Genomic DNA, 26,088 nt, shown 5'->3' with positions numbered 1-26,088 from the left:
GCAGTGCAGAGCGCTAACCATTACACTATAGAGCCCACCGTTCTAGTTTCTTTTAGGCATACAGTGTCATGGCGCAGAACACAAATTTTTCCTGAACATTCTGAGGTAATAATAATAATAAATGTTATTAGTAAAGCACTTCTCATAAAAGAATCTGAAAGTGCTAAACTGTCCCACCGAGATTTAAAATTGGATTACTGGATTCAGAGTCCATGGTGACAACCATTACACCATGGAACCTCATGCTTAAGGCGGCATATGGTTTCATGGTGTAGCTCACAAGCATAATTTTGCAAATTTTCCCCGGAAGACAAAATGGTCAACGTTCCGCTGAGACTTGAACTCAGATCACTGGATTCAAAGTCCAGAGTGCTAACCATTACACCACGGAACCTTTTGGTTGGGTGAGGAATATGGTTTCATGGGGCAGCTCATAAGCTACTATTTCGCAAATCGAGAAAAATATCCATGAATTGTTGGGGGGGAAAAGATCAGTGGTATTAATCCTAGACTCAAACATGAATGTTTAGTAATCCAGATTAAATGATTGTTCCTCAGCATCTGGACAAGTGTTTGTATCCCTCCGGACTTGTAAAGCACTTCTCATAACAGAATCTCAGCGTGCTAAAAGGTCCCACCGAGACTTGAACTCGGATCACTGGATTCAGAGTCCAGGGTGATAACCATTACACCATGGTACCTCACACTTAAGGTGGCATATGGTTTCATGGGGCAGATCACAATTGATCATTTTGAGAATTTCACCTCAGATGACAAAATGGTTGAGGTTCTGCTGAGACTTGAACTCAGATCACTGGATTCAAAGTCCAGAGTGCTAACCATTACACCACAGAACCTTCATATTTTTGCAAGGTATATCTACATCTGGACAAGTGCTCGTATCCCTCGGGACAATTACTTCTCATAAAAGAATCTAACCGCGCTAAAAGGTCCCACCGAGACTTGAACTCGGATCACTGGATTCAGAGTCCAGGGTGATAACCATTACACCATGGAACCTCACACTTAAGGTGGCATATGGTTTCATGGGGCAGATCACAATTGATCATTTTGAGAATTTCACCTCAGATGACAAAATGGTTGAGGTTCTGCTGAGACTTGAACTCAGATCACTGGATTCAAAGTCCAGAGTGCTAACCATTACACCACAGAACCTTCATATTTTTGCATGGTATATCTACATCTGGACAAGTGCTCGTATCCCTCGGGACAATTACTTCTCATAAAAGAATCTAACCGCGCTAAAAGGTCCCACCGAGACTTGAACTCGGATCACTGGATTCAGAGTCCAGGGTGATAACCATTACACCATGGAACCTCACACTTAAGGTGGCATATGGTTTCATGGGGCAGATCACAATTGATCATTTTGAGAATTTCACCTCAGATGACAAAATGGTTGAGGTTCTGCTGAGACTTGAACTCAGATCACTGGATTCAAAGTCCAGAGTGCTAACCATTACACCACAGAACCTTCATATTTTTGCAAGGTATATCTACATCTGGACAAATGCTCGTGTCCCTCGGGACAATTACTTCTCATAAAAGAATCTAACCGCGCTAAAAGGTCCCACCGAGACTTGAACTCGGATCACTGGATTCAGAGTCCAGGGTGATAACCATTACACCATGGAACCTCACACTTAAGGTAGCATATGATTTCATGGGGCAGATCACAATCGATCATTTTGAGAATTTTTACCTCAGATGACAAAACAGTTGAGGTTCTGCTGAGACTTGAACTCAGATCACTGGATTCAAAGTCCAGAGTGCTAACCATTACACCACAGAACCTTCATATTTTTGCAAGGTATATCTACATCTGGACAAGTGCTTGTATCCCTCGGGACTCGAGCTTCTCATAAAAGAATCTAACCGCGCTAAAAGGTCCCACCGAGACTTGAACTCGGATCACTGGATTCAGAGTCCAGGGTGATAACCATTACACCATGGAACCTCACATTTCAGGTGGCATATGGTTTCATGGGGCAGATCACAATCGATCATTTTGAGAATTTTTACCTCAGATGACAAAATGGTTGAGGTTCTGCTGAGACTTGAACTCAGATCACTGGATTCAATGTCCAGAGTGCTAGGCATTACACCACACAACCTTTATATTTTTGCAAGGTATATCTACATCTGGACAAGTGCTCGTATCCCTCGGGACAATTACTTCTCATAAAAGAATCTAACCGCGCTAAAAGGTCCCACCGAGACTTGAACTCGGATCACTGGATTCAGAGTCCAGGGTGATAACCATTACACCATGGAACCTCACACTTAATGTAGCATATGGTTTGATGGGGCAGATCACAATTGATCATTTTGAGAATTTTTACCTCAGATGACAAAATGGTTGAAGTTCTGCTGAGACTTGAACTCAGATGACTGGTTTCAAAGTCCAGAGTGCTAACCATTACACCACAGAACCCTTATATTCTGCAAGGTATATCTACATCTGGACAAGTGCTTGTATCCCTCGGGACACTCTGATAAAATAATCTAACTGCGCTAAAAGGTCCCACCGAGATTTGAACTCGGATCACTGGATTCAGAGTCCAGGGTGATAACCATTACACCATGGAACCTCACACTTAAGATGGGATATGGTTTCATGGGGCAGTTCACAATTGATCATTTTGAGAATTTTACCTCAGATGACAAAATGGTTGAGGTTCTGCTAAGACTTGAACTCAGATCACTGGATTCAAAGTCCAGAGTGCTAGGCATTACACCACACAACCTTTTTATTTTGAAAGGTATATCTACATCTGGACAAGTGCTTGTATCCCTCGGGACTAATGTTACTCTGATAAAAGAATCTAACCGCGCTAAAAGGTCCGACCGAGACTTGAACTTGGATCACTGGATTCAGAGTCCAGGGTGATAACCATTACACCATGGAACCTCACACTTAAGGTAGCATATGGTTTGATGGGGCAGATCACAATCGATCATTTTGAGAATTTTTACCTCAGATGACAAAATGGTTGGAGTTCTGCTGAGACTTGAACTCAGATCACTGGATTCAAAGTCCAGAGTGCTAACCATTACACCACAGAACCCTTATATTCTCCAAGGTATATCTACATTTGGACAAGTGCTTGTATCCCTCGGGACTCGATCTTCTCATAAAAGAATCTAACCGCGCTAAAAGGTCCCACCGAGACTTGAACTCGGATCACTGGATTCAGAGTCCAGGGTGATAACCATTACACCATGGAACCTCACACTTTAAGGTGGCATATGGTTTCATGGGGCAGATCACAATTGATCATTTTGAGAATTTCACCTCAGATGACAAAATGGTCGAGGTTCTGCTGAGACTTGAACTCAGATCACTGGATTCAAAGTCCACAGTGCTAACCATTACACCACACAACCCTTATATTCTGCATGGTATATCTACATCTGGACAAGTGCTTGTATCCCTCCGGACTAAAGCACTTCTCATAAAATAATCTAACCGCTTAAAGGTCCCACCGAGACTTGAACTCGGATCACTGGATTCAGAGTCCAGGGTGATAACCATTACACCATGGAACCTCACACTTAACATAGCATATGGTTTTATGGGGCAGATCACAATCGATCATTTTGAGAATTTTTACCTCAGATGACAAAATGGTTGAGGTTCTGCTGAGACTTGAACTTAGATCACTGGATTCAAAGTCCAGAGTGCTAACCATTACACCACACAACCTTTATATGTTTGCAAGGTATATCTACATCTGGACAAGTGCTTGTATCCCTCGGGACAATTAATTCTCATAAAAGAATCTAACCGCGCTAAAAGGTCCCACCGAGACTTGAACTCGGATCACTGGATTCAGAGTCCAGGGTGATAACCATTACACCATGGAACCTCACACTTAAGGTGGCATATGATTTCATGGGGCAGATCACAATTGATCATTTTGAGAATTTCACCTCAGATGACAAAAGAGTTGAGGCTCCACTGAGATTTGAACTCAGATCACTGAATTCAAAGTCCAGAGTGCTAACCATTACACCACAGAACCTTTTGTATTGTTGAGGTATATCAGCATCTGGACAAGTTCTTGTATCCCTCGGGACTACACACTTCTCATAAAAGAATCTAACCGCGCTAAAAGGTCCCACCGAGACTTGAACTCGGATCACTGGATTCAGAGTCCAGGGTGATAACCATTACACCATGGAACCTCATGCTAAAAGTGGTATATGGTTTCATAAGGCATCTCACAAGTGATCATTTTGCAAATTTCGTCCCAGATGACAAAATGGTTGAGGCTCTGCTGAGATTTGAACTCAGATCACTGGATTCAAAGTCCAGAGTGCTAACCATTACACCACAGAACCTTTTGCTTTGCTGGGGTATATCAGCATCTGGACAAGTGCTTGTATCCCTCGGGACATACTCTTCTCATAAAAGAATCTAACCGCGCCAAAAGGCCCCACCGAGACTTGAACTCGGATCACTGGATTCAGAGTCCAGGGTGATAACCATTACACCATGGAACCTCACACATAAGATAGCATATGGTTTTATGGGGCAGATCATAATTGATCATTTTGAGAATTTTTACCTCAGATGACAAAATGGTTGAGGTTCATGGGGCAGCCCACAAGCGATCATTTTGCCAATTTTCCCCAGATTACAAAATGTTTGAGGTTCTGCTGAGACTTGAACTCAGATCACTGGATTCAAAGTCCAGAGTGCTAAACCATTACACCACAGAACCTTTTGGTCTAGTGAGGTATATCAGCATCTGGACAAGTGCCTGTATCCCTCGGGACTAAATCACTTCTTATAAAAGAATCTAACCACGCCATAAGGTCCCACCGAGACTTGAACTCGGATCACTGGATTCAGAGTCCAGGGTGATAACCATTACACCATGGAACCTCATGGTGAAATTGGCATATGGTTTCATGTGGCAGCTCACAAGTGATCATTTTGCAGATTTTGCCACAGATGACAAAATGGTTGAGGCTCTGCTGAGAGTTGAACTCAGATCACTGGATTCAAAGTTCAGAGTGCTAACCATTACACCACGGAACCTTTTGGTCTGGTGAGGTATATCAGCATCTGGACAAGTGCTTGTAACCCTCTGGACTATAAAGGACTTCTCATAAAAGAATCTCAATGTGCTAAAAGGTCCCACCGAGACTTGAACTCGGATCACTGGATTCAGAGGCCAGGTTGATAACCATTACACCATGGAACCCTAGGGATTAAGGAGGCATATGGTTTCATGGGGAAGCCCACAAGCGATCATTTTGCCAATTTTCCCCAGATTACAAAATGATTGAGATTCTGCTGAGACTTGAACTCAGATCACTGGATTCAAAGTCCACAGTGCTAACCATTACACCACGGAACCTTTTGGTCTGGTAACGTATATCAGCATCTGGACAAGTGCTTGTATCCCTCCGGACTATAAAGGACTTCTCATAAAAGAATCTCAGCGTGCTAAAAGGCCCCACCGAGACTTGAACTCGGATCACTGGATTCAGAGTCCAGGGTGATAACATTTACACCATGGAACCCTAGGGTTTAAGGAGGCATATGGTTTCATGGGGCATCCCACAAGTGATCATTTTGCCGATTTTCCCCAGATGACAAAATGGTTGAGGTTCTGCTGAGACTTGAATTCAGATCACTGGATTCAACGTCTAGAGTGCTAACCATTACACCACACAACCTTTATATTTTTGTAAGGTATATCTACATCTGGACAAGTGCTTGTATCCCTCGGGACAATTACTTCTCATAAAAGAATCTAACCGCGCTAAACGGTCCCACTGAGACTTGAACTCGGATCACTGGATTCAGAGTCCAGGGTGATAACCATTACACCATGGAACCTCACACTTAAGATGGCATATGGTTTCATGGGGCAGATCACAATTTATCATTTTGAGAATTTCACCTCAGATGACAAAAGGGTTGAGGCTCTGCTGAGATTTGAACTCAGATCACTGGATTCAAAGTCCAGAGTGCTAACCATTACACCACACAACCTTTATATTTTTGTAAGGTATATCTACATCTGGACAAGTGCTTGTATCCCTCGGGACAATTACTTCTCATAAAAGAATCTAACCGCGCTAAACGGTCCCACTGAGACTTGAACTCGGATCACTGGATTCAGAGTCCAGGGTGATAACCATTACACCATGGAACCTCACACTTAAGATGGCATATGGTTTCATGGGGCAGATCACAATTTATCATTTTGAGAATTTCACCTCAGATGACAAAAGGGTTGAGGCTCTGCTGAGATTTGAACTCAGATCACTGGATTCAAAGTCCAGAGTGCTAACCATTACACCACAGAACCATTTGTTTTGCTGAAGTATATCAGCATCTGGACAAGTGCTTGTATCCCTCGGGACTAATGCACTTCTCATAAAAGAATCTTACCGCGCTAAAAGGTCCCACCGAGACTTGAACTCGGATCACTGGATTCAGAGTCCAGGGTGATAACCATTACACCATGGAACCTCACACTTAAGGTGGCATATGGTTTCATGGGGCAGATCACAATTGATCATTTTGAGACTTTCACCTCAGATGACAAAATGGTTGAGGTTCTGCCGAGACTTGAACTCAGATCACTGGATTCAAAGTCCAGAGTGCTAACCATTACACCACAGAACCTTCATATTTTTGCAAGGTATATCTACATCTGGACAAGTGCTCGTATCCCTCGGGACTCGAGCTTCTCATAAAAGAATCTAATCGCGCTAAAAGGTCCCACCGAGACTTGAACTCGGATCACTGGATTCAGAGTCCAGGGTGATAACCATTACACCATGGAACCTCACACTTAAGGTGGCATATGGTTTTATGGGGCAGATCACAATCGATCATTTTGAGAATTTTTACCTCAGATGACAAAATGGTTCAGGTTCTGCTGAGACTTGAACTCAGATCACTGGATTCAAAGTCCAGAGTGCTAACCATTACACCACACAACCTTTATATTTTTGCAAGGTATATCTACATCTGGACAAGTGCTTGTATCCCTCGGGACAATTACTTCTCATAAAAGAATCTAACCGCGCCAAAAGGTCCCACCGAGACTTGAACTCTGATCACTGGATTCAGAGTCCAGGGTGATAACCATTACACCATGGAACCTCACACTTAAGGTGGCATATGGTTTCATGGGGCAGATCACAATTGATCATTTTGAGAATTTCACCTCAGATGACAAACGGTTGAGGTTCTGCTGAGACTTGAACTCAGATCACTGGATTCAAAGTCCAGAGTGCTAACCATTACACCACAGAACCTTCATATTTTTGCAAGGTATATCTACATCTGGACAAGTGCTTGTATCCCTCGGGACTCGAGGTTCTCATAAAAGAATCTAACCGCGCTAAAAGGTCCCACCGAGACTTGAACTCGGATCACTGGATTCAGAGTCCAGGGTGATAACCATTACACCATGGAACCTCACACTTAAGGTGGCATATGGTTTTATGGGGCAGATCACAATTGATCATTTTGAGTTTCACCTCAGATGACAAAATGGTTGAGGTTCTGCTGAGACTTGAACTCAGATAACTGGATTCAAAGTCCAGAGTGCTAACCATTACACCACAGAACCTTCATAATTTTGCAAGGTATATCTACATCTGGACAAGTGCTTGTATCCCTCGGGACTCGATTTTCTCATAAAAGAATCTAACCGCGCTAAAAGGTCCCACCGAGACTTGAACTCGGATCACTGGATTCAGAGTCCAGGGTGATAACCATTACACCATAGAACCTCACACTTGAGGTGGGATATGGTTTTATGAGGCAGATCACAATTGATCATTTTGAGAATTTTACCTCAGATGACAAAATGGTTGAGGCTCTGCTAAGACTTGAACTCAGATCACTGGATTCAAAGTCCAGAGTGCTAGGCATTACACCACACTACCTTTATATTTTTGAAAGGTATATCTACATCTGGACAAGTGCTTGTATCCCTCGGGACTAACATTACTCTGATAAAAGAATCTAACCGCGCTAAAAGGTCCCACCGAGACTTGAACTCGGATCACTGGATTCAGAGTCCAGGGTGATAACCATTACACCATGGAACCTCACACTTAATGTAGCATATGGTTTTATGGGGCAGATCACAATTGATCATTTTGAGAATATTTACCTCAGATGACAAAATGGTTGAGGTTCCGCTGAGACTTGAACTCAGATGACTGGATTCAAAGTCCAGAGTGCTAACCATTACACCACAGAACCCTTATATTCTGCAAGGTATATCTACATCTGGACAAATGCTTGTATCCCTCGGGACATTACTCTGATAAAAGAATCTAACCGCGCTAAAAGGTCCCACCGAGACTTGAACTCGGATCACTGGATTCAGAGTCCAGGGTGATAACCATTACACCATGGAACCTCACACTTAAGGTGGGATATGGTTTCATGGGGCAGATCACAATTGATCATTTTGAGAATTTTACCTCAGATGACAAAATGGTTGAGGTTCTGCTAAGACTTGAACTCAGATCACTGGATTCAAAGTCCAGAGTGCTAGGCACTACACCACACAACCTTTATATTTTTGCAAGGTATATCTACATCTGGACAAGTGCTTGTATCCCTCGGGACACATTACTCTGATAAAAGAATCTAACCGCGCTAAAAGGTCCCACCGAGACTTGAACTCGGATCACTGGATTCAGAGTCCAGGGTGATAACCATTACACCATGGGACCTCACACTTAAGGTAGCATATGGTTTTATGGGGCAGATCACAATCGATCATTTTGAGAATTTTTACCTCAGATGACAAAATGGTTCAGGTTCTGCTGAGACTTGAACTCAGATCACTGGATTCAAAGTCCAGAGTGCTAACCATTACACCACACAACCTTTATATTTTTGCAAGGTATATCTACATCTGGACAAGTGCTTGTATCCCTCGGGACAATTACTTCTCATAAAATAATCTAACCGCGCTAAAAGGTCCCATCGAGACTTGAACTCGGATCACTGGATTCAGAGTCCAGGGTGATAACCATTACACCATGGAACCTCACACTTAAGGTGGGATATGGTTTCATGGGGCAGATCACAATTGATCATTTTGAGAATTTTACCTCAGTTGACAAAATGGTTGAGGCTCTGCTAAGACTTGAACTCAGATCACTGGATTCAAAGTCCAGAGTGCTAAGCATTACACCACAGAACCTTTATATTTTGAAAGGTATATCTACATCTGGACAAGTGCTTGTATCCCTCGGCACTAATATTACTCTGATAAAAGAATCTAACCGCGCTAAAAGGTCCCACCGAGACTTGAACTCGGATCACTGGATTCAGAGTCCAGGGTGATAACCATTACACCATGGAACCTCACACTCAATGTAGCATATGGTTTTATGGGGCAGATCACAATCGATCATTTTGAGAATTTTTACTTCAGATGACAAAATGGTTGAGGTTCTGCTGAGACTTGAACTCAGATCACTGGATTCAAAGTCCAGAGTGCTAACCATTACACCACAGAACCCTTATATTCTGCAAGGTATATCTACATATGGACAAGTGCTTGTATCCCTCGGGACTGATAAAAGAATCTAACCGCGCTAAAAGGTCCCACCGAGACTTGAACTCGGATCACTGGATTCAGAGTCCAGGGTGATAACCATTACACCATGGCACCTCATGCTAAAAGTGGTATATGGTTTCATGGGGCAGCTCACAAGTGATCATTTTGCAAATTTTGTCCCAGATGACAAAATGATTGAGGCTCTGCTGAGATTTGAACTCAGATCACTGGATTCAAAGTCCAGAGTGCTAACCATTACACCACAGAACCTTCATATTTGCCAAGGTATATCTACATCTGGACAAGTGCTTGTATCCCTCGGGACTAGTCTTCTCATAAAAGAATCTAACCGCGCTAAAAGGTCACACCGAGACTTGAACTCGGATCACTGGATTCAGAGTCCAGGGTGATAACCATTACACCATGGAACCTCACACTTAAGGTGGCATATGGTTTCATGGAGCAGATCACAATTGATCATTTTGAGAATTTCACCTCAGATGACAAAATGGTTGAGGTTCTGCTGAGACTTGAACTCAGATCACTGGATTCAAAGTCCAGAGTGCTAACCATTACACCACAGAACCTTCTGATCCAGTGAGGTATATCAGCATCTGGACAGGTGCTTGTATGCCTCCGGACTATAAAGGACTTCTCATAAAAGAATCTCAACGTGCTAAAAGGCCCCACCGAGACTTGGACTCGGATCACTGGATTCAGAGTCCAGGGTGATAACCATTACACCATGGAACCCTAGGGTTTAAGGAGGCATATGGTTTCATGGGGCAGCCCACAAGCGATCATTTTGCCAATTTTCCCCAGATGACAAAATGGTTGAGGTTCTGCTGAGACTTGAACTCAGATCACTGGATTCAAAGTCCAGAGTGCTAACCATTACACCACAGAACCTTGTGGTTTGGTGAAGTATATGGTTTCATGGGGCAGCTCACAAGCTACTATTTCGCAAATCCAGGAGAAAAATATCCATGAATTGTTGGGGGGGGGGGGGGGGGTAGATCTGTGGTATGTATGCTAGACTCAAACATGAATGTTTAGTAATCCAGATGAAATGATTGTACCTCAGCATCCGGACAAGTGCTGGTATCCCTCCGGACTTGAATATGGCCTGCAGTCCCTCACTCTGATGTGACAGGCTGTGGAGGATGCTTGCAGTGCAACGAGCTGTCTCCATGTCAACTGCCGTTGTCATGGCACGAACAACGGCTCCTACCATGGTCGGAGATTGCACCAGCACCCGGCGACTTGCCTCTTTACGAGTCAGTTGGTTAACAATCATGGCTGCCTTGTTTACCACTACCTAGTAAACAGCGCAAGATTGTGTATAAGGAAAAGTAGAGGTTCCGTTCAAAGGCTTAATGAAGATAATGACTTCAAATATATGCAAAGGTGAGAGAACATTCTAATTCTACAAAAAACATTGGGTAAATTAATGCATGATATATATTTAGTCATAAATATTTGCAAAGACAATGCAACATGAAGTACCGGATCATCATCTGCAAGGAGCTTAGTGAGCTCCGGAACTGCTCTTGTGGCCAGCTCGGCGTCATCCTGGTAATTTATCAGGTGAACTATGGCCGTCTTTAGTAACTGCGAAGGCTCGGCCAGTCTTTGCACATTACTCTGTTGGCTGGGATCTGCTTGGACAGGTATGGCTGCCTCTCCTTCCACTAGTGTCTCTGGAAACATGGCTGCCCTGACACGCTGGGCTCGGGTTAATGAGTACTGAGCATCTAAATCTGTGTAAGGAAATTGAAACAGAGACAGAATGAACTTACATTTTCCATCAGTGAGAGAAACGGCCTAAATTGGAAAAGGCTTTTACATTTTGTGAGACTAACAATGACACACGAGAATGACATATACTTAAACAAATGCGGAACAGTTTCCCAACAAGCTTGTTAAATGTCTTCAAAGTACAAAATGGATTTTAGATGCAGTATTTTTTAAAATAAATAAATGAAGAATTTGACAGTAGGGTGCAATTTGACTCAATGGAAGAGTGAGATTAACTAACCTAATGTCGATTAAAAAAAAAAAAAAAATCCATCTAACAGTGGACACGTCCCAGGGGCAACAGCTCAAGCAGAGAAGCACAGACTTCTCTCTCCAATTACATGTATGTTACGGTGTCGGGCAGATCAATACTGAAATATCAATACTTACAGCCTTTGCCAGTACTGGGATGGAGAGCAAACACCATGAACAATCATGACCAAAGAAACTATTTACTAATTACTGAGGCTTAATTTAAATTAACAGATGTTTTGGATCTTGTTGTTCTAACAGTCATCTGCGGCGCTTTTAAAATAACCAAGAAAAAAATTCAAGGTTAGTTTGTGAATGTCACGTGAGCTGTGATTGGTTGTTAGCTATGGGGAAAAAGTGCTTGATTATAAAAAAATATTAATCACAATTAATATTCATTTGAAGGGCTTGGTTGGCGTGTGTGTGAACTACATCATATGGAACTCAGGGGAGTCACTTTAGTTCATGACGAATCGAAATTTCAGCGTGAAGCCGGACTAACGGACCTGAAAATGAACAGCGCGCCTATAAGATATGACGATCAATTGCTTTCAGTGCAAGCTTGTTCAGGTGTGAAACTACAATCATTCCAAAGTCGTGATACAAAGGGCATTTCAGACAACACACTAAACAAGAAGACAACAATTGAATTTTTCTATTTGCGCTTTGGCTCAACTTGGGCCATCGAATTCGGTAAGTTTCATACAAATATTGATAGCTTTAACTAAGTCTGGGGCAGGTATGTATTTAATGAATGAGAGAATTGGTGTTTATTATTTTACCAAATGCCAAAGGGATCACAAATTTATAATAATAATAATAATCCTAATAACAATAATAATGAAATAATTAAAATAATAATATGTGGCACGATGATGCACTGGTTAGCACGGCCGCCTCACAGTTCAGAGGGTGCGGGTTCGATAAAAAACCCCAACGATGTGATTGGAAACTCGGCCATCATTGCCGATCAAAGCTGGCATGTGATTGATTTCCACTCAGATCCCCCATCACAGTCATTTCTTAACAGCACAAGCAGGATGAAAAATGGACACTAAATTGAAAGAAAATAGGGCTCACCTTCTTGTTCACGAGCTGCTTCTGTTTCAGTGCTGGTTATTGCCGCTGCAGTACTAGTTGTACTAGTTGTGTACTTCTTACTGCCACTGCACCCGGTACTGCTATCATCATCCCGCACTGTGGTGGCTGCTGATTGGATGCCAGAGTCTGAAGCATAGTAGGTCTGCTGCCACTCAGCCACTTTCACCACACTGTCTGCCTCATTCACTGAAAAAAAAATTATTGTTCACCTCCTTCAATATCTTTTGCTGTTATCACTCTGAAATCTCTCTTATTGGATGATGTCAATCAACCTCAAGGTAGAAAATCATTCACAAACACTTAAGGTCTTTAATCTTCTCCTGCTGGCCTTCAGGTCAGGACACAGCTGACAGTCTAAAAAGTAATAAATCATATTTTATATGAACTAGATAACGGAGAATTTTGTGCTGCTCTGGGTCTGGCATTGGATTTAGTTAATCATTCAATTAATTTTGCAACTTTTCTGGCTCCTTTTAAGATGGTCTTTGCATCTCAGCTTCTTTTTTTTTGGACTGGTTAATCGGAACTGGCCATGAAGCACCTTGGCAGGGTGGTCGATTTGCTGGCATCCAGATTGTGTGTCCTACCCGCTATAATTGCCTCTCTGCAAGGGTTGCCTCAGTGCTCATGGCACCAGTGCGCTGCTTGATATCTGTGCGTGGCAGACGGACCTTGCAGGTGAGGCCAAGATGGAGTTGGAGCCATCTGATGTTGAAAGCCTCAAGGCAACGTATGTGACCGGAGTTGGATGTCCAGGCTTCTGTTCCATTAATAAGGTTTCTTCATAAAAAGACATTTTTCAGATTTCCCTCCCTCTTATGAAGCCCAATATGAGAAATGACTCTTCAGAAATGTGTCTCACAAATGCTGATTGTACATATGCAAAAATATCAAATATGGCTTTCTCACTTAACTCCGCTTTATTTCGTATCCTGACAAGCAGCCCTCCAAAGTTACGTATTAGTTACTTATAAATGATATCATCATTTTGCTATTCTGTGCTCCAGATTGCAAGCATCATGTGTGAGTGTGCACGTAAAAATTTGATGTTGTCATATTACTGCAAGAGGCTCAATCTGGCAGGAAGCTATTTAGCGAGCAGCTTAATTCTACTGAGGCCGGTCGTATCAGACAGCCATGATTAGACACTCTGGTGGAATCAGGCTGTGCTGAACAGATTGAGCCAGGCAGAAACACAGTCAAGGCCAGATCAAACTTTTGTCATTTAAAAAAAAAAAAACATATAAACATGACAGAAAACAGCAGGCTGATTCGACACGTTTGATCGTATGAAAAAGCAATCAGGCGACAGATGTAATTATGAATTGATTAGAATATCCAAATGAATTACACACTTGAAGAAACAATGGCGCGTATTTGCATAAAAAAATTTTTTTATTCCTGGTCATATAAAAAGAGCTCAAGATGATTGTAATAAGCAATGGATTTTTTCCACATAATTAGAAACCCCACTCATCTTAATTTCGGCTATTTTAGCCTAAAACCAATTAAGCCTTGTGTTACATCATCCAAGCTAGGATTGCAAGTGATCAAATGATTAAAAGGAAAGATCATGTTTGGAAAACCATGAAGGATACTTACTTTGCATGGACATCATCTCCGTCCACTTGCACTTCTACTTTCACTGACCTCTGACCTGCAAGAAAATTCAATCTTAACAAACAAACTTTTTTACCAGGACTCGACTCAACCCACTTTAGCACTTGAAAGTCCCTATGGATAAGCTATTTCAAGTCAGTCAACAACTTGGTCACACAGTTCCTCATCTTCTCATCAACACAGCAAACTCCTCCATTGTACTGTGTGGCCTCTTGAGAAGATTTTCTAGAGTGGTGCAAATTACTTTGCAGCTCCATTTATGCGTCTGTACATGCAAGCCCCAACCTAATTAAACATGAACAGATGGGGGGTTTTAAATGTCATGGAAATGATGCTCGCAATTTTCCCTCACTGGTGTTAAAGCACCAGTCCCATTGGTTGACGATCAGAAGGTTAACCAAAAACATTTTAGGGTTAAAGTAGGTCAGGTTAGAAACGACAAAGCTATCCACAGAAGATGTGCCTTAACCCACCTTTGCTCTTTATTTCCCTCATGCATTCATTCGCATCATAAGCAAAGCACCCGACATCATCAATAGGTCACTCACTGCTCCAGTGTCACTGTTTACCTGTGATTACCGTAATTTTCGGACTATAAGTCGCACCGGAGTATAAGTCGCACCAGCCATAAAATGCCCAAAAAAGTGAAAAAAAAAATATATGTGTACATAAGTCGCTCCTGAGTATGTCGCCCCCCCACCCAAACTATGAAAAAAAACGCGACTTATAGTCCGAAAATTACGGTAATAAGTTAATATTAGCCTAGGGAACTAGTAGGGAAGATGATGACTCACAAAATTCACAGCAGCATTTATTTGGACTTTGTAGGGTAAAAAAATCTCAACATAAAAAACATTTTCTAAATTTCCAACATACCCAAATAAATAATAAACATAAATAAATTTTAAAAAAAGTCTTAATGTAACATCTAAACTGCTCATGAAAAACTATTTACAATTCTCGCCCACTCTAATAGTGCACAATACAGCAGAGAATGAACAAACCGATAGAACAGCCAAGCAAAAATCGCTCAATCACACGTCGGCCTTTCTAAGTTTAGACGAGTCAACATGACGATGTGCAATAAAACCTCTTGGGGCTTCTCGGAATCCAAAGTGGCAGAGTTTTCATGTTTGACTGGCTGCACAACAGGCTTTTGATTAGAGCGTTCACACTTGAGCAAACTCTCAAAGTCATTTCACTTGAGTTTGCTTTCAAACTTCAGCGTAAATAACGATAGCCGCAAAAGGAAGTGCGAGGTCAGCTCGGTGATTGACTGGTGATCTTTCCTAAGTATACCCTGGTTCGAAATTAGTTGGGAGTCTTCCACAATACTGACAAGATAGAACATTGCTGGCTAAGCAGGAATGATTTTTTTTTTTACTTTTAAGATAGTCAAAGGTCATTTTTGGGGGAGAAACTGTGGACTGAAAAACGACTGGGGATCAAACTGGAGGTGTGTGCTTGCGTAGCTCGCTAGTATTGATCTAAAATCAATATCCTGGATAAATGTGCTCCTGCCAGACTGTATGACTCATGTGACGTGTGGAGGAAATGTCTCAAATCAATGCACATCTTCAGTTTCTGACACAAGTGAAACAAATTGGCAGTGTTTGACAGCCTATTCAGTTCGGAACAAGAGCAATAATGGAAATAATAGTGACTCTTATCATTCTTTGTCATCCTAGACAACTTCCATTTTGACAAGAGTTTTCCAAAATCTAGTTGAATTGCTCCCCGTTGGCCGTTTAAAGCAGTCCTTTAATAATAGCATCAGAAAATTTCGACGGAAAGCATAGGCCCAAAACAAAAAACATTTGATTTTACATTGCGCCAATAAGTCTTCACCCCCTCTGTTTAATCTCTTTTTCGCTGCCTGTGATGAAAATGACTTTTATAATTGCAACCTTCATGACACTGGCAGATGTTGTTTGCATTCCAATTTGTAATACATAAAAACACCTCTGGCCCAGTATATTTATGTATTTGTTCGAAATACTAATAGCAGAGCACATTTTTATATGAAATGTGTCCGCCAAGGGAAGTATGTCCTTTGATTTTGCAAAGTAGCCAACGATTCAGGGTGTTTGTGAGTACACACCAAAATCAAAGTGGGCCAAATAAATGAAAAGAATTCAAGTAGAACAAAATGAAAGAGATTATCTACATGATTGGGCATGAAGATTGAAGTGAAACAGACAGTAAGCTGCAAAGGGAAATGTTTTTACCGCGTATATTTTTCTTCCCGCCCTTTTGATTTCCTTTTAGGATTCCCTTCATCCCTCTTTTCATGATAGCTTTCCTCCACCTGCAAATCTTGATCCCCTCCAGGTATTATCTCTCCCATGCCTTTTCCTTTTCCAAAATGTGAGCATGACTGTTTTCGTATCAAAACATGTTCCTCTGACCGAAGCAAACGATAACGGCTAGAAAATGTTTGGAATGATAAACTGGGGAATGTAATGCGGCCAAATATTCATGTTGGCAAAAATGTAAACGCCACAGCCACTCCTACTTTAACAAACTGAGAACTACTGGCCATAAAACCCTCACTGACTTACTTCTACAAGCTGAAATATGATTTTCTTTACTTTTTTAAATATTGCATGAACCCCCTGTGACTTGCTCAGAAGATTTCAAGTTTGAACATTCATAAATACAGGAGTGTTATACAAGGTAAGGTTGAAATAAAGTTTCTATATTTAACTTTATTCCTGAGGCCTTTGACATTCATTTTAAAAAAGGGTCTATGAGGAATAAATAACTGCCAAGACATCAGATAGAGTACAGACGGCAAAGAAAGAACATACACAGGTAGGGGGTAGAATCAAATTTTCCTTTTTTCCCCCTGATTCTCGGAGACTAAATCCCTCTGGATGTCTGGATTAAATCAAAAAATATGTTGGAGCGCTTCCAAAACCATAATGTGCTATTAAACCAACCAACTCCTGAAATATGCTCTTGATGAATCAAACTAAATACAGTAAGCTAATCAATTTCAGAGGTAAAGCAGAGAGAATAATAATAATAGCCTTGTTTGGTTGAAAAAAAAAAAAAAAAAGAAATGCGCCAAAGGGTTTTTCCAAATGCAAATTAGGCCTTTATCAGCCAGAGCTCCAAATGCTGTGGACTGAGCTGGGAAGTGGTTTGATGGATATTATGAAGCAAAGTGGAGCAGAAGATAACACACATGCTGAAATCACATTACTCAGCAAATTAGCATAAAATTAATCACTGTTGACATTGAGAAAATGTCTGCAAAGTTACTTCATAGCAGGATTGTATGATCGATGGGTGTTGAAAAGTGATTTTTGACACTCAAGTGGTGCGGCCTAAAGGGATTTTTTTTTTTTTTCCCCCCAACCGGACCATAAATCCAGACAAGCACCCAGAAAAAATTGCCTTTTCACAAAGAGAGTCCAACATTATTTGGCAGGAATCCCATAAACTAAAAAAAATATAAAAATTAAAGACTTTTAGCTGCCTAGCTGTCAAATGTACATTCATTTTAACTATGTAGTTTTTTTTTTTATATCATTATATAATTAACTTTTTGAAGTAATAGACCCAGTCGTCCATTTGTTCGAGTCTTTCTGTTGTCAGGTTTTGGTTTGCTTAGCTGAACACAATGGCATAAATCTCTTCTCCATTTTCTTCTCAGCCCCTTCCTCCCCCTCTTCCCCTGCTCGCTTCTCTTCATCTGTGTTAATCCGCCGTGCTTTTCTTTCAATTCTTTCCCCTTCCACCACCTTCATTTGTCTCCACCCTATTCTTCCGTGTTAAGAGAGACGAGTTATGTTGGATTATTTTTAGATTTCTAATTCTTCCAGTTTACAGAGTGCATAACGTAAAAATGTGAATGCAATGTTTCGTAAAATAGATTCCCATCAGATTTTTCTCCAATTATTTTATTTTTTTAAAAACATATTACAAAACAACCTGAAGAGAACACTGTGAGATGTTTTATTTTTTTTAAAGTCCCTTAGAAAGCAATAAAAAGTGATAAAGATTGCCAAGGTGAAAATGCCAAGGTGGTTAAGCGAAGGCAAAAGCAGAAATGGTGTTTGAGTCAGAAAGTTATTTATTTCGTTTTTGCTCCGATACAAGTTAAAACTAAATATATTGTCAATTTCAACAACACAACAGTGGCCTTGAAGAAAGGCAAGTAAACAACTGATTGATATGCAGGACGGCGGTTTCGCTAATCACACCGAGCAAGCAAAAAAAAACAACTCCTATTGTTGACCGCATGCCTGAAGCACAAACCCTGAGACATAAATAGAGGGACTCCACATCCTAATCATTTCAAGATGAGAGGAGCATGAATAACAAAGTTGCATTTAGAGGTGTCAGAATTAATCCACGGACAAATAACTGATCATCAAATTAATCGGCAATTAATCGTTGTGTAATCTGATTTAGCACAAATCATCTCATTTTATCCTCTCAGAAATGATTCTCTCATTTCTGTAGCCCTTCACAAAACCAAGATTATCTTTTGGGTTTTACCCAAAAGAAAGATATTTGCTTTTATTTTTGGAAAACAATAACCGATCCAGTAACTGAATTAGTTTGAAAAGGAAATTGGCCTTGTAACACCAATATACAGGAAAATGAATGAATGACAAAATATTGGCAACATTAGAGGTCCAAATAAACCAAACAGAAAAGAAGGGAATTTTTGGAGAGGGAGAAAGAGGTGAGCTGGAGGAGGAAAAGAACAAGCTGAGGAGAAATGAGGCAGAAAGAGGAGGATGAAGCATGTGTGATGTTAAGAGGAGGAGACAGGCTTTTCATTCCTCCTACATACCCATCAAAGCTGCAAACACACACACACACAAATACACCGACATTTTTTCTGAAGCCCATTCTTTGTGATCTGCACTCACATTATACAACATCACTGCCTCTCCATCGCCGTCCCCTATCTATCCTCCAAACATCTAATCATGTCCCTCTCTATCAATCTCCTGCGCTCCTTCTCGAGCTTTGTGTGCTACCTCATTGACGCTGTTGAACATTCTGAACAGAGCAGCCTGAAGCCTGTTTGAACCACTCAGTGGTAGCTTACACAAGGCCACTTTTGCTTGACAATGGAGTTTTTTTACAGAGACCATCAGTAACTCGATTAATTGGTGCATATTAATGTGGCAGCAGCAGCAGCAGCAGCTCAGTGACTGATTAGCTACTGCAGCAGTCTGTAAAAAAAAAAAACAGCTGATAAACAGGCGTACCAAACTGCTAATAAACACTTTTATTCATGTTTCCAGTGAGTGATGTCGGTACTAGACAATGAACCTAAAATTGGTTATTAACAAAATTGAGACATATTGCAACTTGTGTCTAACTGAAACCTGATTCATCTCGTTTTGATATTTGCTCCATCTATTTTTAGCCGCTAAAAATACATCTGAAAGTTAAAAACCCTTGGGCAATAACAACAAGGGCAGCATGTCTTTGGTTCAACTCCCATCTGACCAGACTCTTAAATGACAAAATCCTGCCACATAACATGTCTCATTCTTATGTAAACTTGGACCTGCCAATATGGAGTCAAACCTTTTTGACTGGAAAATACTGTACATTCAAACATAGTACTTGCGAGTATGTTCGAACATACTAGCGACAAGTACGTTCAAACGTTCTTGCAAGTACCTACCGTAATTTTCAGACTATAAGTCGCACCGGAGTATAAGTCGACCCCCCACCCAAACTATGAAAAAAAAAAAACGCGACTTATAGTCCGAAAATTACGGTACTCCCAAATTCATTCGAGTTTTGGTTTCAACATTTCACCGACATTATTCTAATATGGTCAAAGATTGTTTATACAGGCACACACATTTGTCAACATTAGAGCCGTGTGTTGGCTCAAATCACTGCTGATCAGCAACATTTCCAGGCTTTGTCACAATCAACGCTTGGCTTAACATTCTGTCACAGCGTATACACACACACACACACACACACACACACACACGGGCTTTGAAAACAGATTTATAGATTGCACCGCAAACAACAGCATTACTTTTACTCTGGTGGGGAGAATATGCAAATGCATGCATACCTTTGTAAACACACCATTCCCCTTGGATACACACAAAGACACGGAGACATGGCTTGACTCCCCCTAATTTACAACAGCCGTATCTTTTCCTCCAGGTTTTTTTTTTTTTCTCCAGTCCAGTCCTTCTGTTCAATACTGTGTCCATGCTACTGTCCGAATGTGAATACCGTAATTTTCAGACTATAAGTCGCACCGGAGTATAAATCGCACCAGCCATAAAATGCCCAAAAAAAACCATATATATGTATAGAAGTCGCTCCTGAGTATAAGTCGCCCCCCCACCCAAACTATGAGAAAAAAACGCGACTTATAGTCCGAAAATTACGGTACTATTATCAGTGGTGGTGGCAAAAGGAGTACAGTTGGAAATAGGGGGTTGCAGATGTGACAGAGGAGATAGTGGCATGTGAAACAAGGACACACCACCATGATATTAAAAAACAAATCGACAAAAAAAAAGCAACTTATAACTTCGAAGCTACGTGGTGAGAAAGGAAGACAGTGCGTGCGTCCGGGCGTGTTATGATAGCTCGCTCCGTAGCAAAGTCATTATCATGCAGACTTCTGACCGGTTTATAGCTTGGCTGCCCTTGATGTCTCATTCACTCACATAGTCACTCACTCTCTCGCTGAACATTCACACACACACAAACACAACCCTAAAAAAAAAAAACCTCTTCATGCATGCATGCGCAATGTCTCAGAAACAGTCAAAGGGAGCATAAGTGCATGTCATGAGAGGACAACAGTTTGAAATCCTCCCATTTTAATTGAATTCTCCTGGTCACATTGTCTCTTGCTTGCTCACACACACACACTGATGCAAACAAATGTACTTCTGGCACACACCTGCTGGCTGAAACCTGCTGAGTTCACCATGGCAACAACAGAGGTACCTCGCTCTCTTGTTTGGAGACAATTTTCTCAGTGGAGAAATTAGAGAGTCATTTGGCAACCCAGTGGTAAGCCAAAGTTCTAGGTTAGTAGGCATGGACTGTAGTATTGAACATTCTGTACCTCAGGCAATGTACAGTGAGCAAGATTAGAAAAATATTTATTTTAGGTTGGTTGTTTAATAGAAATGTGTTGGGGGGGAAATAACATTCCATTTTAATACTGAAGCATGTAGCGAAGTGTTCCAAGTCAGAGGTCTACTTCTGATTTTTATTATTATTTATTATACTATTACCGTAATTTCTGGACTATAAGCCGCTACTTGGAGTCATTTCAAATTAATTTTGCATCCATTCTTCTTTTATTCAGATTCAGCCAAGTTGTGGGTCTTGCCTACAATGTTTCATGATTTCCATTTATCATTCAATGAAATAAAGATCTTGCGAATTTGTTGTGTAAAACGGCACTGCATATCAACGTATCAAAAGACTTCATTTCTGAAAGCAGACGTTGTTAAACACTCCAGAAATGTTTCTGGAGGGAAAGTACCTTGAAATCTTTTTCCTCAAAAAGAAAAAAATAGCTCAGATTCAAGGTACACTGACTGATCAAGACAAGGCTATAAGATAAAATACTGACAAGTTAAACCACGCCACAGAGACTTTGCGTCCTTCCAATTGCACGCATCCGACAAGGACAATGAGAGGTTTTATTTTAACCTACTAGAACATTTCCTCAAGTATCTCAGTTGGTAACTGCATCAACTGTGAAAATGTAACATTTTTCTTCATGGGGGGGGGGAAAAAAAAAAACACACAAACACTGTAACTTTCCAATATCGACTATCCAGCTATATCATAGAAGAAATCGTTTCCACTTTGTATTAAGAGCACGTTACTTGCACTCTATCCAGCTGTAAATCGCTGGCAGTACGACAACTGTTTATAAAACAGGGACACTGTTTGTGTGTGTGTGTGCCTGCAATTTACATCCCCCTGATGTCTCTCAGTTTCATCTGACCTCGATACACCACAGGGCTCTGTTCTGGGATGCTTTGGAATCACTCATGCACTTAGACACACAAACTATAGTCACTGAAAGTGGACAAGACATATACACATTGGCATTGCAGTGTGTTGTTGTGTAGTCACACTGACACCGCTGACACACAAAGGCCAGGTTAAAGAATATTTGTGTGACTTTATTTTATCTACCGTCATTTTCGGACTATAAGTCGCACCGGAGTATAAGTCGCACCAGCCATAAAATGCCCAAAAAAGTGAAAAAAAAAAACATATATATGTATATAAGTCGCTCCTGAGTATAAGTAACCAGAGAGTGATGATCACCTTCTGTCTTGTACGCACACACACAAAAATTTGTTAGCCAGTTTAGTATATTCCCTAAAGGTATACAGCGAAACCTCAGTTTAGAAATCAAATTTGTTGTGAGTCACTGTTTGAAAAACAAAGAATATAAAATTCAAATGAATGGAAATGGAAGGGGTTGATGCCAGGGATCCTGCCAACACGCCAAACAGTGGGTGAGAATGTCAAGCAAGAAAATCCGTGCCAAACCTGATGCCAGAGCAGCAGAGTGGCACCCCCAAGCAAATTGACGCTGCCAGAACCAATCACGGCCCAGCTTCGGAAAACCGATAAGCCATGATTGGTTGTGGCTTGATAAAAATAGGTGGATTTTGCCGTTTTACTTCATATTTCACAAATGAAACATTAATCAGAACACTGTGCTTTGACTAGTTGGGCTGCCTATTCAAAAATTCTAAATTGTACTTATTAAAATTAAAGTCTCATTTCCATAGTACATAATAGAAGTACTGTATTTCTTACATGTGGTTATGGAGAGGGGTTCCTATCTACTCTTTTTTTATTTTTATTTTTTTAAGTAGAGCTGCATGAGCAATCAAGCAGAAAATTGACTCATCAGAGAATTCTTTTTAGGTGAAGTTTATGCCAAATTCCAGTGTGGCATGAAAACAGAATTCAACAAAGCCTGATATATCTCCCATGCCATTTTTTTCCGGCCATTACTTGGCCGGTAGGCTGAGGCAAGATCCAACATTTTAAAGTTATGGCTGGGTTCCGGCTACTGGACATTATGAAAGCACTAACAAGACAAAAGGTCAGCCGAGCTATTATTTTAGCACAGATTTGCATTACCAACAGCCGTTGGACCTATTTGGGATTGGCGACGTCATTTTTCAGGATATCGATGAAGTGTTGCATTCATGAAATACATATTTTGAATTGAGCAGATATGTTTCCACCTACACTTGTTTGGTAGATTTATTTAAGCTGTCATAGTGAATGTTTCGGGGGGGGGAAAGTGTTTCGTAAGATAACAACTCTAATTGCATCCAAGTACTTATCAAATTCGAAATATTTTCCAATTACCAGAGTGTTAAATAGCTCTGTGGCTGGTATGCACACTTCCTTTCACAGCCAAACACTGTGGCAAAATAAGCAGACATGAGGACATATTGTGAGAGAGGAGAGGAGAGGAGAGGAGAGGAGAGGAGAGGAGAGGAGAGGAGAGGAGAGGAGAGGAGAGGAGAGGAGAGGAGAGGAGAGGAGAGGAGAGGAGAGGAGAGGAGAGGAGAGGAGAGGAGAGGAGAGGAGAGGAGAGGAGAGGAGAGGAGAGGAGAGGAGAGGAGAGGAGAGGAGAGGAGAGGAGAGGAGAGGAGAGGAGAGGAGAGGAGAGGAGAGGAGAGGAGAGGAGAGGAGAGAGAGAGAGAGAGAGAGAGAGAGAGAGAGAGAGAGAGAGAGAGAGAGAGAAAATTAAATACCACTTGAACGCTTCCTCTCCTGACAGAGATAAATCTGAGATTTAATATCTGTTGACAATCAGATGCTTCTGCACTGGCATATGAATAATGAAAATTAGAACACTAAAAGAAGGAAAGAAAAGGAAATAGCTTACTGTGGTATTATCTGGATCAGTGTACCGAAATATATAGTCAGGTGTGTCGTGGTAAATTTTAGAAAAAAACATTTGTGTGTTGCAGCGTAATCATGTAATGAATATTATTCACCAACAGGGGGCAACTCGGAGCTTTGAGACAAGGTTTTAGGGTGTGACAGTGATTGGTGAGACTGACAGACAGATCAGTCTTGTTCATTACCATCTGCAGCTGCTACCACCTTGTCTCAAAGTACCAGTGATGGAGAAGCACTGGACCCTGGGAAAAAATAGATGGAGACCCCAGTTTGAGTGGACCGAAAGAAAAAAGACGGGGAGCTGGGGGGCAAAGCCTCTGGTTCATTTTTAAATATGACTGCCATGATATTATCTCTGTGTTCATCCAAGCTGGCCTTGGTTTCACAATGAGTAAAAAAAAAAAAGAAATTGGAAAATACTTTTTTCTGTATTTATTGGATTTTTACTGATAAAACTGAAAGCCCTCTCCCACATGTTAAAAACATGCATGTTGGTTCATTGAAGACTTCAAATCAGGGGTGTTAAACGCCAGTTCTTGGGGGCCGCATTGCTACATGTGTCCCAAGTTTCCCTCAATTCAATTAATCAGGATCATTATCAGGACTGGAGTTTGACACCCCGTCTCTAAATTGTCCTCAAGCATGAAAGTAAAACGTCACGTGATGGACTATGTGTGCCTTCGATGGCGACCAGTCTTGGGGGGTCCAGCTCACCCGCTAAACCCAAATGAAGATAATTGATGGGATGCTTCATGAAAGGCTCATTGAAGTAAAACAACAGCAAACGTGTGCGTATAGGGGGGGGGGCAGGGCTATATCATCATGCCAGCAGAGCATGCAGAAGATAAACTCCACATTGAAACAAAAAATAGGATCCACATCCAACTTAAATACACCCCAAATCACCCAAGCAGTGCCCTAAATGACAGATTTATCATCCAATTGAAATGACTTTGGTGCTTGTCCGAAAAATTCTCAGACTTGACCGGAACACATGCTTCTCCATGTACTGTAAATGTATTCCCCGAAAGAGCGGCAATTTATCAACGTGAACGTTCATTAACACGCACACACACGAGATATACGAAATGACATATCAACCGATCGAGCCGATGCTGCAGGACGACCACAGACTGGATGCTTCATTAACCTTCTTCCATCCATGCGTGTGTAATATTAATAAGCAGCGTTCAAATGCATATGGGTTGGGTTACCTTGTTGAACCGGGCGGTAGGTCGTTGCAGCTTCGTGCCGCTCTAAACTTGTGTCCTTTCTTCTGAAATCCTCAGTGTGCGTGGTGCAGGTGCAGATCCGTTCCAGAGGTTTGCAGCGCTCAGTGTGCCTCCCCTCTCTGCTTGTCTCTTGTGTCAGAGGCGGTGCGCACTGTGCAGCGAGCGAGCGAGCGAGCGAGCGGCCAGCCGGGCGGAGTGAAGGGGAAGACAGCAGCCTCAGTTACGAGCGCGTCATCGGAGTAGATAGGGGAAAAAAAGACGAGAGCTCACTATGACTTGTCCTTTCTTTTCCCCAATCCCAGATAGGAATCACATAGCTGTGACTGATTGGAATACGTCAATTCCATGTTTTGAAATGAGTACCGTTTTTTTCCATGTATAATGCGCAAAATTGAACTAATTTATTGTCCTAAAATCTGGGGTGCGCATTATACATGGGTACAAATATTTATTTTTTTAAAATCCGGATATGATACGGAGGCCGCCATTACAGATGCGCTTTCTTCTCTGCTGTTCACTTCAAACACGCTCCATACGAACACAATGCTCTCGTATCAGACGCTTGCTCGATCACCTGCTCGTTTGCT

At 41.4% G+C, this 26,088-nt stretch overlaps 1 protein-coding gene and 49 non-coding genes across 50 annotated transcripts in view; all 50 read right to left on the bottom strand.

Annotated features, from left to right (window-relative positions):
* LOC133170951 (junction plakoglobin-like) overlaps positions 1-25,688 on the bottom strand; it is a 34,545-nt gene extending 8,857 nt beyond the window's left edge. The window contains exons 1-5 of the mRNA XM_061304187.1: positions 25,484-25,688; positions 14,334-14,388; positions 12,711-12,917; positions 11,088-11,341; positions 10,661-10,899 (exon numbers count right to left, since the gene is read on the bottom strand). Coding sequence (XP_061160171.1) covers positions 10,661-10,899; positions 11,088-11,341; positions 12,711-12,917; positions 14,334-14,349 — 716 coding nt within the window. The 5' untranslated portion in view covers positions 14,350-14,388; positions 25,484-25,688. The remainder of the gene's footprint in view (positions 1-10,660; positions 10,900-11,087; positions 11,342-12,710; positions 12,918-14,333; positions 14,389-25,483) is intronic.
* trnaq-uug (transfer RNA glutamine (anticodon UUG)) lies at positions 317-394 on the bottom strand. Its single transcript has one exon. It is a non-coding gene; the product is annotated as a tRNA-Gln (tRNA).
* On the bottom strand, positions 630-701 carry trnaq-cug (transfer RNA glutamine (anticodon CUG)). Its single transcript has one exon. It is a non-coding gene; the product is annotated as a tRNA-Gln (tRNA).
* trnaq-uug (transfer RNA glutamine (anticodon UUG)) lies at positions 786-857 on the bottom strand. Its single transcript has one exon. It is a non-coding gene; the product is annotated as a tRNA-Gln (tRNA).
* Positions 949-1,020, bottom strand: trnaq-cug (transfer RNA glutamine (anticodon CUG)). Its single transcript has one exon. It is a non-coding gene; the product is annotated as a tRNA-Gln (tRNA).
* Positions 1,105-1,176, bottom strand: trnaq-uug (transfer RNA glutamine (anticodon UUG)). Its single transcript has one exon. It is a non-coding gene; the product is annotated as a tRNA-Gln (tRNA).
* trnaq-cug (transfer RNA glutamine (anticodon CUG)) lies at positions 1,268-1,339 on the bottom strand. The gene has a single exon. It is a non-coding gene; the product is annotated as a tRNA-Gln (tRNA).
* On the bottom strand, positions 1,424-1,495 carry trnaq-uug (transfer RNA glutamine (anticodon UUG)). The gene has a single exon. It is a non-coding gene; the product is annotated as a tRNA-Gln (tRNA).
* On the bottom strand, positions 1,587-1,658 carry trnaq-cug (transfer RNA glutamine (anticodon CUG)). The gene has a single exon. It is a non-coding gene; the product is annotated as a tRNA-Gln (tRNA).
* trnaq-uug (transfer RNA glutamine (anticodon UUG)) lies at positions 1,744-1,815 on the bottom strand. The gene has a single exon. It is a non-coding gene; the product is annotated as a tRNA-Gln (tRNA).
* On the bottom strand, positions 1,907-1,978 carry trnaq-cug (transfer RNA glutamine (anticodon CUG)). Its single transcript has one exon. It is a non-coding gene; the product is annotated as a tRNA-Gln (tRNA).
* Positions 2,227-2,298, bottom strand: trnaq-cug (transfer RNA glutamine (anticodon CUG)). Its single transcript has one exon. It is a non-coding gene; the product is annotated as a tRNA-Gln (tRNA).
* Positions 2,541-2,612, bottom strand: trnaq-cug (transfer RNA glutamine (anticodon CUG)). Its single transcript has one exon. It is a non-coding gene; the product is annotated as a tRNA-Gln (tRNA).
* On the bottom strand, positions 3,016-3,089 carry trnaq-uug (transfer RNA glutamine (anticodon UUG)). The gene has a single exon. It is a non-coding gene; the product is annotated as a tRNA-Gln (tRNA).
* Positions 3,180-3,251, bottom strand: trnaq-cug (transfer RNA glutamine (anticodon CUG)). Its single transcript has one exon. It is a non-coding gene; the product is annotated as a tRNA-Gln (tRNA).
* trnaq-uug (transfer RNA glutamine (anticodon UUG)) lies at positions 3,337-3,408 on the bottom strand. Its single transcript has one exon. It is a non-coding gene; the product is annotated as a tRNA-Gln (tRNA).
* Positions 3,499-3,570, bottom strand: trnaq-cug (transfer RNA glutamine (anticodon CUG)). The gene has a single exon. It is a non-coding gene; the product is annotated as a tRNA-Gln (tRNA).
* On the bottom strand, positions 3,656-3,727 carry trnaq-uug (transfer RNA glutamine (anticodon UUG)). Its single transcript has one exon. It is a non-coding gene; the product is annotated as a tRNA-Gln (tRNA).
* trnaq-cug (transfer RNA glutamine (anticodon CUG)) lies at positions 3,819-3,890 on the bottom strand. The gene has a single exon. It is a non-coding gene; the product is annotated as a tRNA-Gln (tRNA).
* trnaq-uug (transfer RNA glutamine (anticodon UUG)) lies at positions 3,975-4,046 on the bottom strand. Its single transcript has one exon. It is a non-coding gene; the product is annotated as a tRNA-Gln (tRNA).
* Positions 4,138-4,209, bottom strand: trnaq-cug (transfer RNA glutamine (anticodon CUG)). Its single transcript has one exon. It is a non-coding gene; the product is annotated as a tRNA-Gln (tRNA).
* trnaq-uug (transfer RNA glutamine (anticodon UUG)) lies at positions 4,294-4,365 on the bottom strand. The gene has a single exon. It is a non-coding gene; the product is annotated as a tRNA-Gln (tRNA).
* trnaq-cug (transfer RNA glutamine (anticodon CUG)) lies at positions 4,456-4,527 on the bottom strand. The gene has a single exon. It is a non-coding gene; the product is annotated as a tRNA-Gln (tRNA).
* On the bottom strand, positions 4,676-4,748 carry trnaq-uug (transfer RNA glutamine (anticodon UUG)). The gene has a single exon. It is a non-coding gene; the product is annotated as a tRNA-Gln (tRNA).
* On the bottom strand, positions 4,841-4,912 carry trnaq-cug (transfer RNA glutamine (anticodon CUG)). The gene has a single exon. It is a non-coding gene; the product is annotated as a tRNA-Gln (tRNA).
* Positions 5,804-5,875, bottom strand: trnaq-cug (transfer RNA glutamine (anticodon CUG)). The gene has a single exon. It is a non-coding gene; the product is annotated as a tRNA-Gln (tRNA).
* trnaq-uug (transfer RNA glutamine (anticodon UUG)) lies at positions 5,960-6,031 on the bottom strand. The gene has a single exon. It is a non-coding gene; the product is annotated as a tRNA-Gln (tRNA).
* trnaq-cug (transfer RNA glutamine (anticodon CUG)) lies at positions 6,123-6,194 on the bottom strand. Its single transcript has one exon. It is a non-coding gene; the product is annotated as a tRNA-Gln (tRNA).
* Positions 6,279-6,350, bottom strand: trnaq-uug (transfer RNA glutamine (anticodon UUG)). The gene has a single exon. It is a non-coding gene; the product is annotated as a tRNA-Gln (tRNA).
* trnaq-cug (transfer RNA glutamine (anticodon CUG)) lies at positions 6,443-6,514 on the bottom strand. The gene has a single exon. It is a non-coding gene; the product is annotated as a tRNA-Gln (tRNA).
* On the bottom strand, positions 6,599-6,670 carry trnaq-uug (transfer RNA glutamine (anticodon UUG)). The gene has a single exon. It is a non-coding gene; the product is annotated as a tRNA-Gln (tRNA).
* trnaq-cug (transfer RNA glutamine (anticodon CUG)) lies at positions 6,762-6,833 on the bottom strand. The gene has a single exon. It is a non-coding gene; the product is annotated as a tRNA-Gln (tRNA).
* Positions 6,919-6,990, bottom strand: trnaq-uug (transfer RNA glutamine (anticodon UUG)). The gene has a single exon. It is a non-coding gene; the product is annotated as a tRNA-Gln (tRNA).
* On the bottom strand, positions 7,082-7,153 carry trnaq-cug (transfer RNA glutamine (anticodon CUG)). The gene has a single exon. It is a non-coding gene; the product is annotated as a tRNA-Gln (tRNA).
* Positions 7,237-7,308, bottom strand: trnaq-uug (transfer RNA glutamine (anticodon UUG)). Its single transcript has one exon. It is a non-coding gene; the product is annotated as a tRNA-Gln (tRNA).
* On the bottom strand, positions 7,400-7,471 carry trnaq-cug (transfer RNA glutamine (anticodon CUG)). Its single transcript has one exon. It is a non-coding gene; the product is annotated as a tRNA-Gln (tRNA).
* trnaq-uug (transfer RNA glutamine (anticodon UUG)) lies at positions 7,554-7,625 on the bottom strand. The gene has a single exon. It is a non-coding gene; the product is annotated as a tRNA-Gln (tRNA).
* trnaq-cug (transfer RNA glutamine (anticodon CUG)) lies at positions 7,717-7,788 on the bottom strand. Its single transcript has one exon. It is a non-coding gene; the product is annotated as a tRNA-Gln (tRNA).
* On the bottom strand, positions 8,038-8,109 carry trnaq-cug (transfer RNA glutamine (anticodon CUG)). The gene has a single exon. It is a non-coding gene; the product is annotated as a tRNA-Gln (tRNA).
* Positions 8,195-8,266, bottom strand: trnaq-uug (transfer RNA glutamine (anticodon UUG)). The gene has a single exon. It is a non-coding gene; the product is annotated as a tRNA-Gln (tRNA).
* On the bottom strand, positions 8,355-8,426 carry trnaq-cug (transfer RNA glutamine (anticodon CUG)). Its single transcript has one exon. It is a non-coding gene; the product is annotated as a tRNA-Gln (tRNA).
* trnaq-cug (transfer RNA glutamine (anticodon CUG)) lies at positions 8,674-8,745 on the bottom strand. Its single transcript has one exon. It is a non-coding gene; the product is annotated as a tRNA-Gln (tRNA).
* Positions 8,831-8,902, bottom strand: trnaq-uug (transfer RNA glutamine (anticodon UUG)). Its single transcript has one exon. It is a non-coding gene; the product is annotated as a tRNA-Gln (tRNA).
* Positions 8,994-9,065, bottom strand: trnaq-cug (transfer RNA glutamine (anticodon CUG)). The gene has a single exon. It is a non-coding gene; the product is annotated as a tRNA-Gln (tRNA).
* trnaq-cug (transfer RNA glutamine (anticodon CUG)) lies at positions 9,314-9,385 on the bottom strand. The gene has a single exon. It is a non-coding gene; the product is annotated as a tRNA-Gln (tRNA).
* On the bottom strand, positions 9,471-9,542 carry trnaq-uug (transfer RNA glutamine (anticodon UUG)). Its single transcript has one exon. It is a non-coding gene; the product is annotated as a tRNA-Gln (tRNA).
* Positions 9,624-9,695, bottom strand: trnaq-cug (transfer RNA glutamine (anticodon CUG)). Its single transcript has one exon. It is a non-coding gene; the product is annotated as a tRNA-Gln (tRNA).
* On the bottom strand, positions 9,780-9,851 carry trnaq-uug (transfer RNA glutamine (anticodon UUG)). The gene has a single exon. It is a non-coding gene; the product is annotated as a tRNA-Gln (tRNA).
* Positions 10,097-10,168, bottom strand: trnaq-uug (transfer RNA glutamine (anticodon UUG)). Its single transcript has one exon. It is a non-coding gene; the product is annotated as a tRNA-Gln (tRNA).
* On the bottom strand, positions 10,419-10,490 carry trnaq-uug (transfer RNA glutamine (anticodon UUG)). The gene has a single exon. It is a non-coding gene; the product is annotated as a tRNA-Gln (tRNA).
* Positions 25,689-26,088: the final 400 nt, after the last annotated feature.

Source organism: Syngnathus typhle, linkage group LG17 (assembly GCF_033458585.1).
Source record: "Syngnathus typhle isolate RoL2023-S1 ecotype Sweden linkage group LG17, RoL_Styp_1.0, whole genome shotgun sequence".
NCBI lineage: Eukaryota > Metazoa > Chordata > Actinopteri > Syngnathiformes > Syngnathidae > Syngnathus > Syngnathus typhle.
This window is presented reverse-complemented; position numbering and strand designations above follow the sequence as displayed.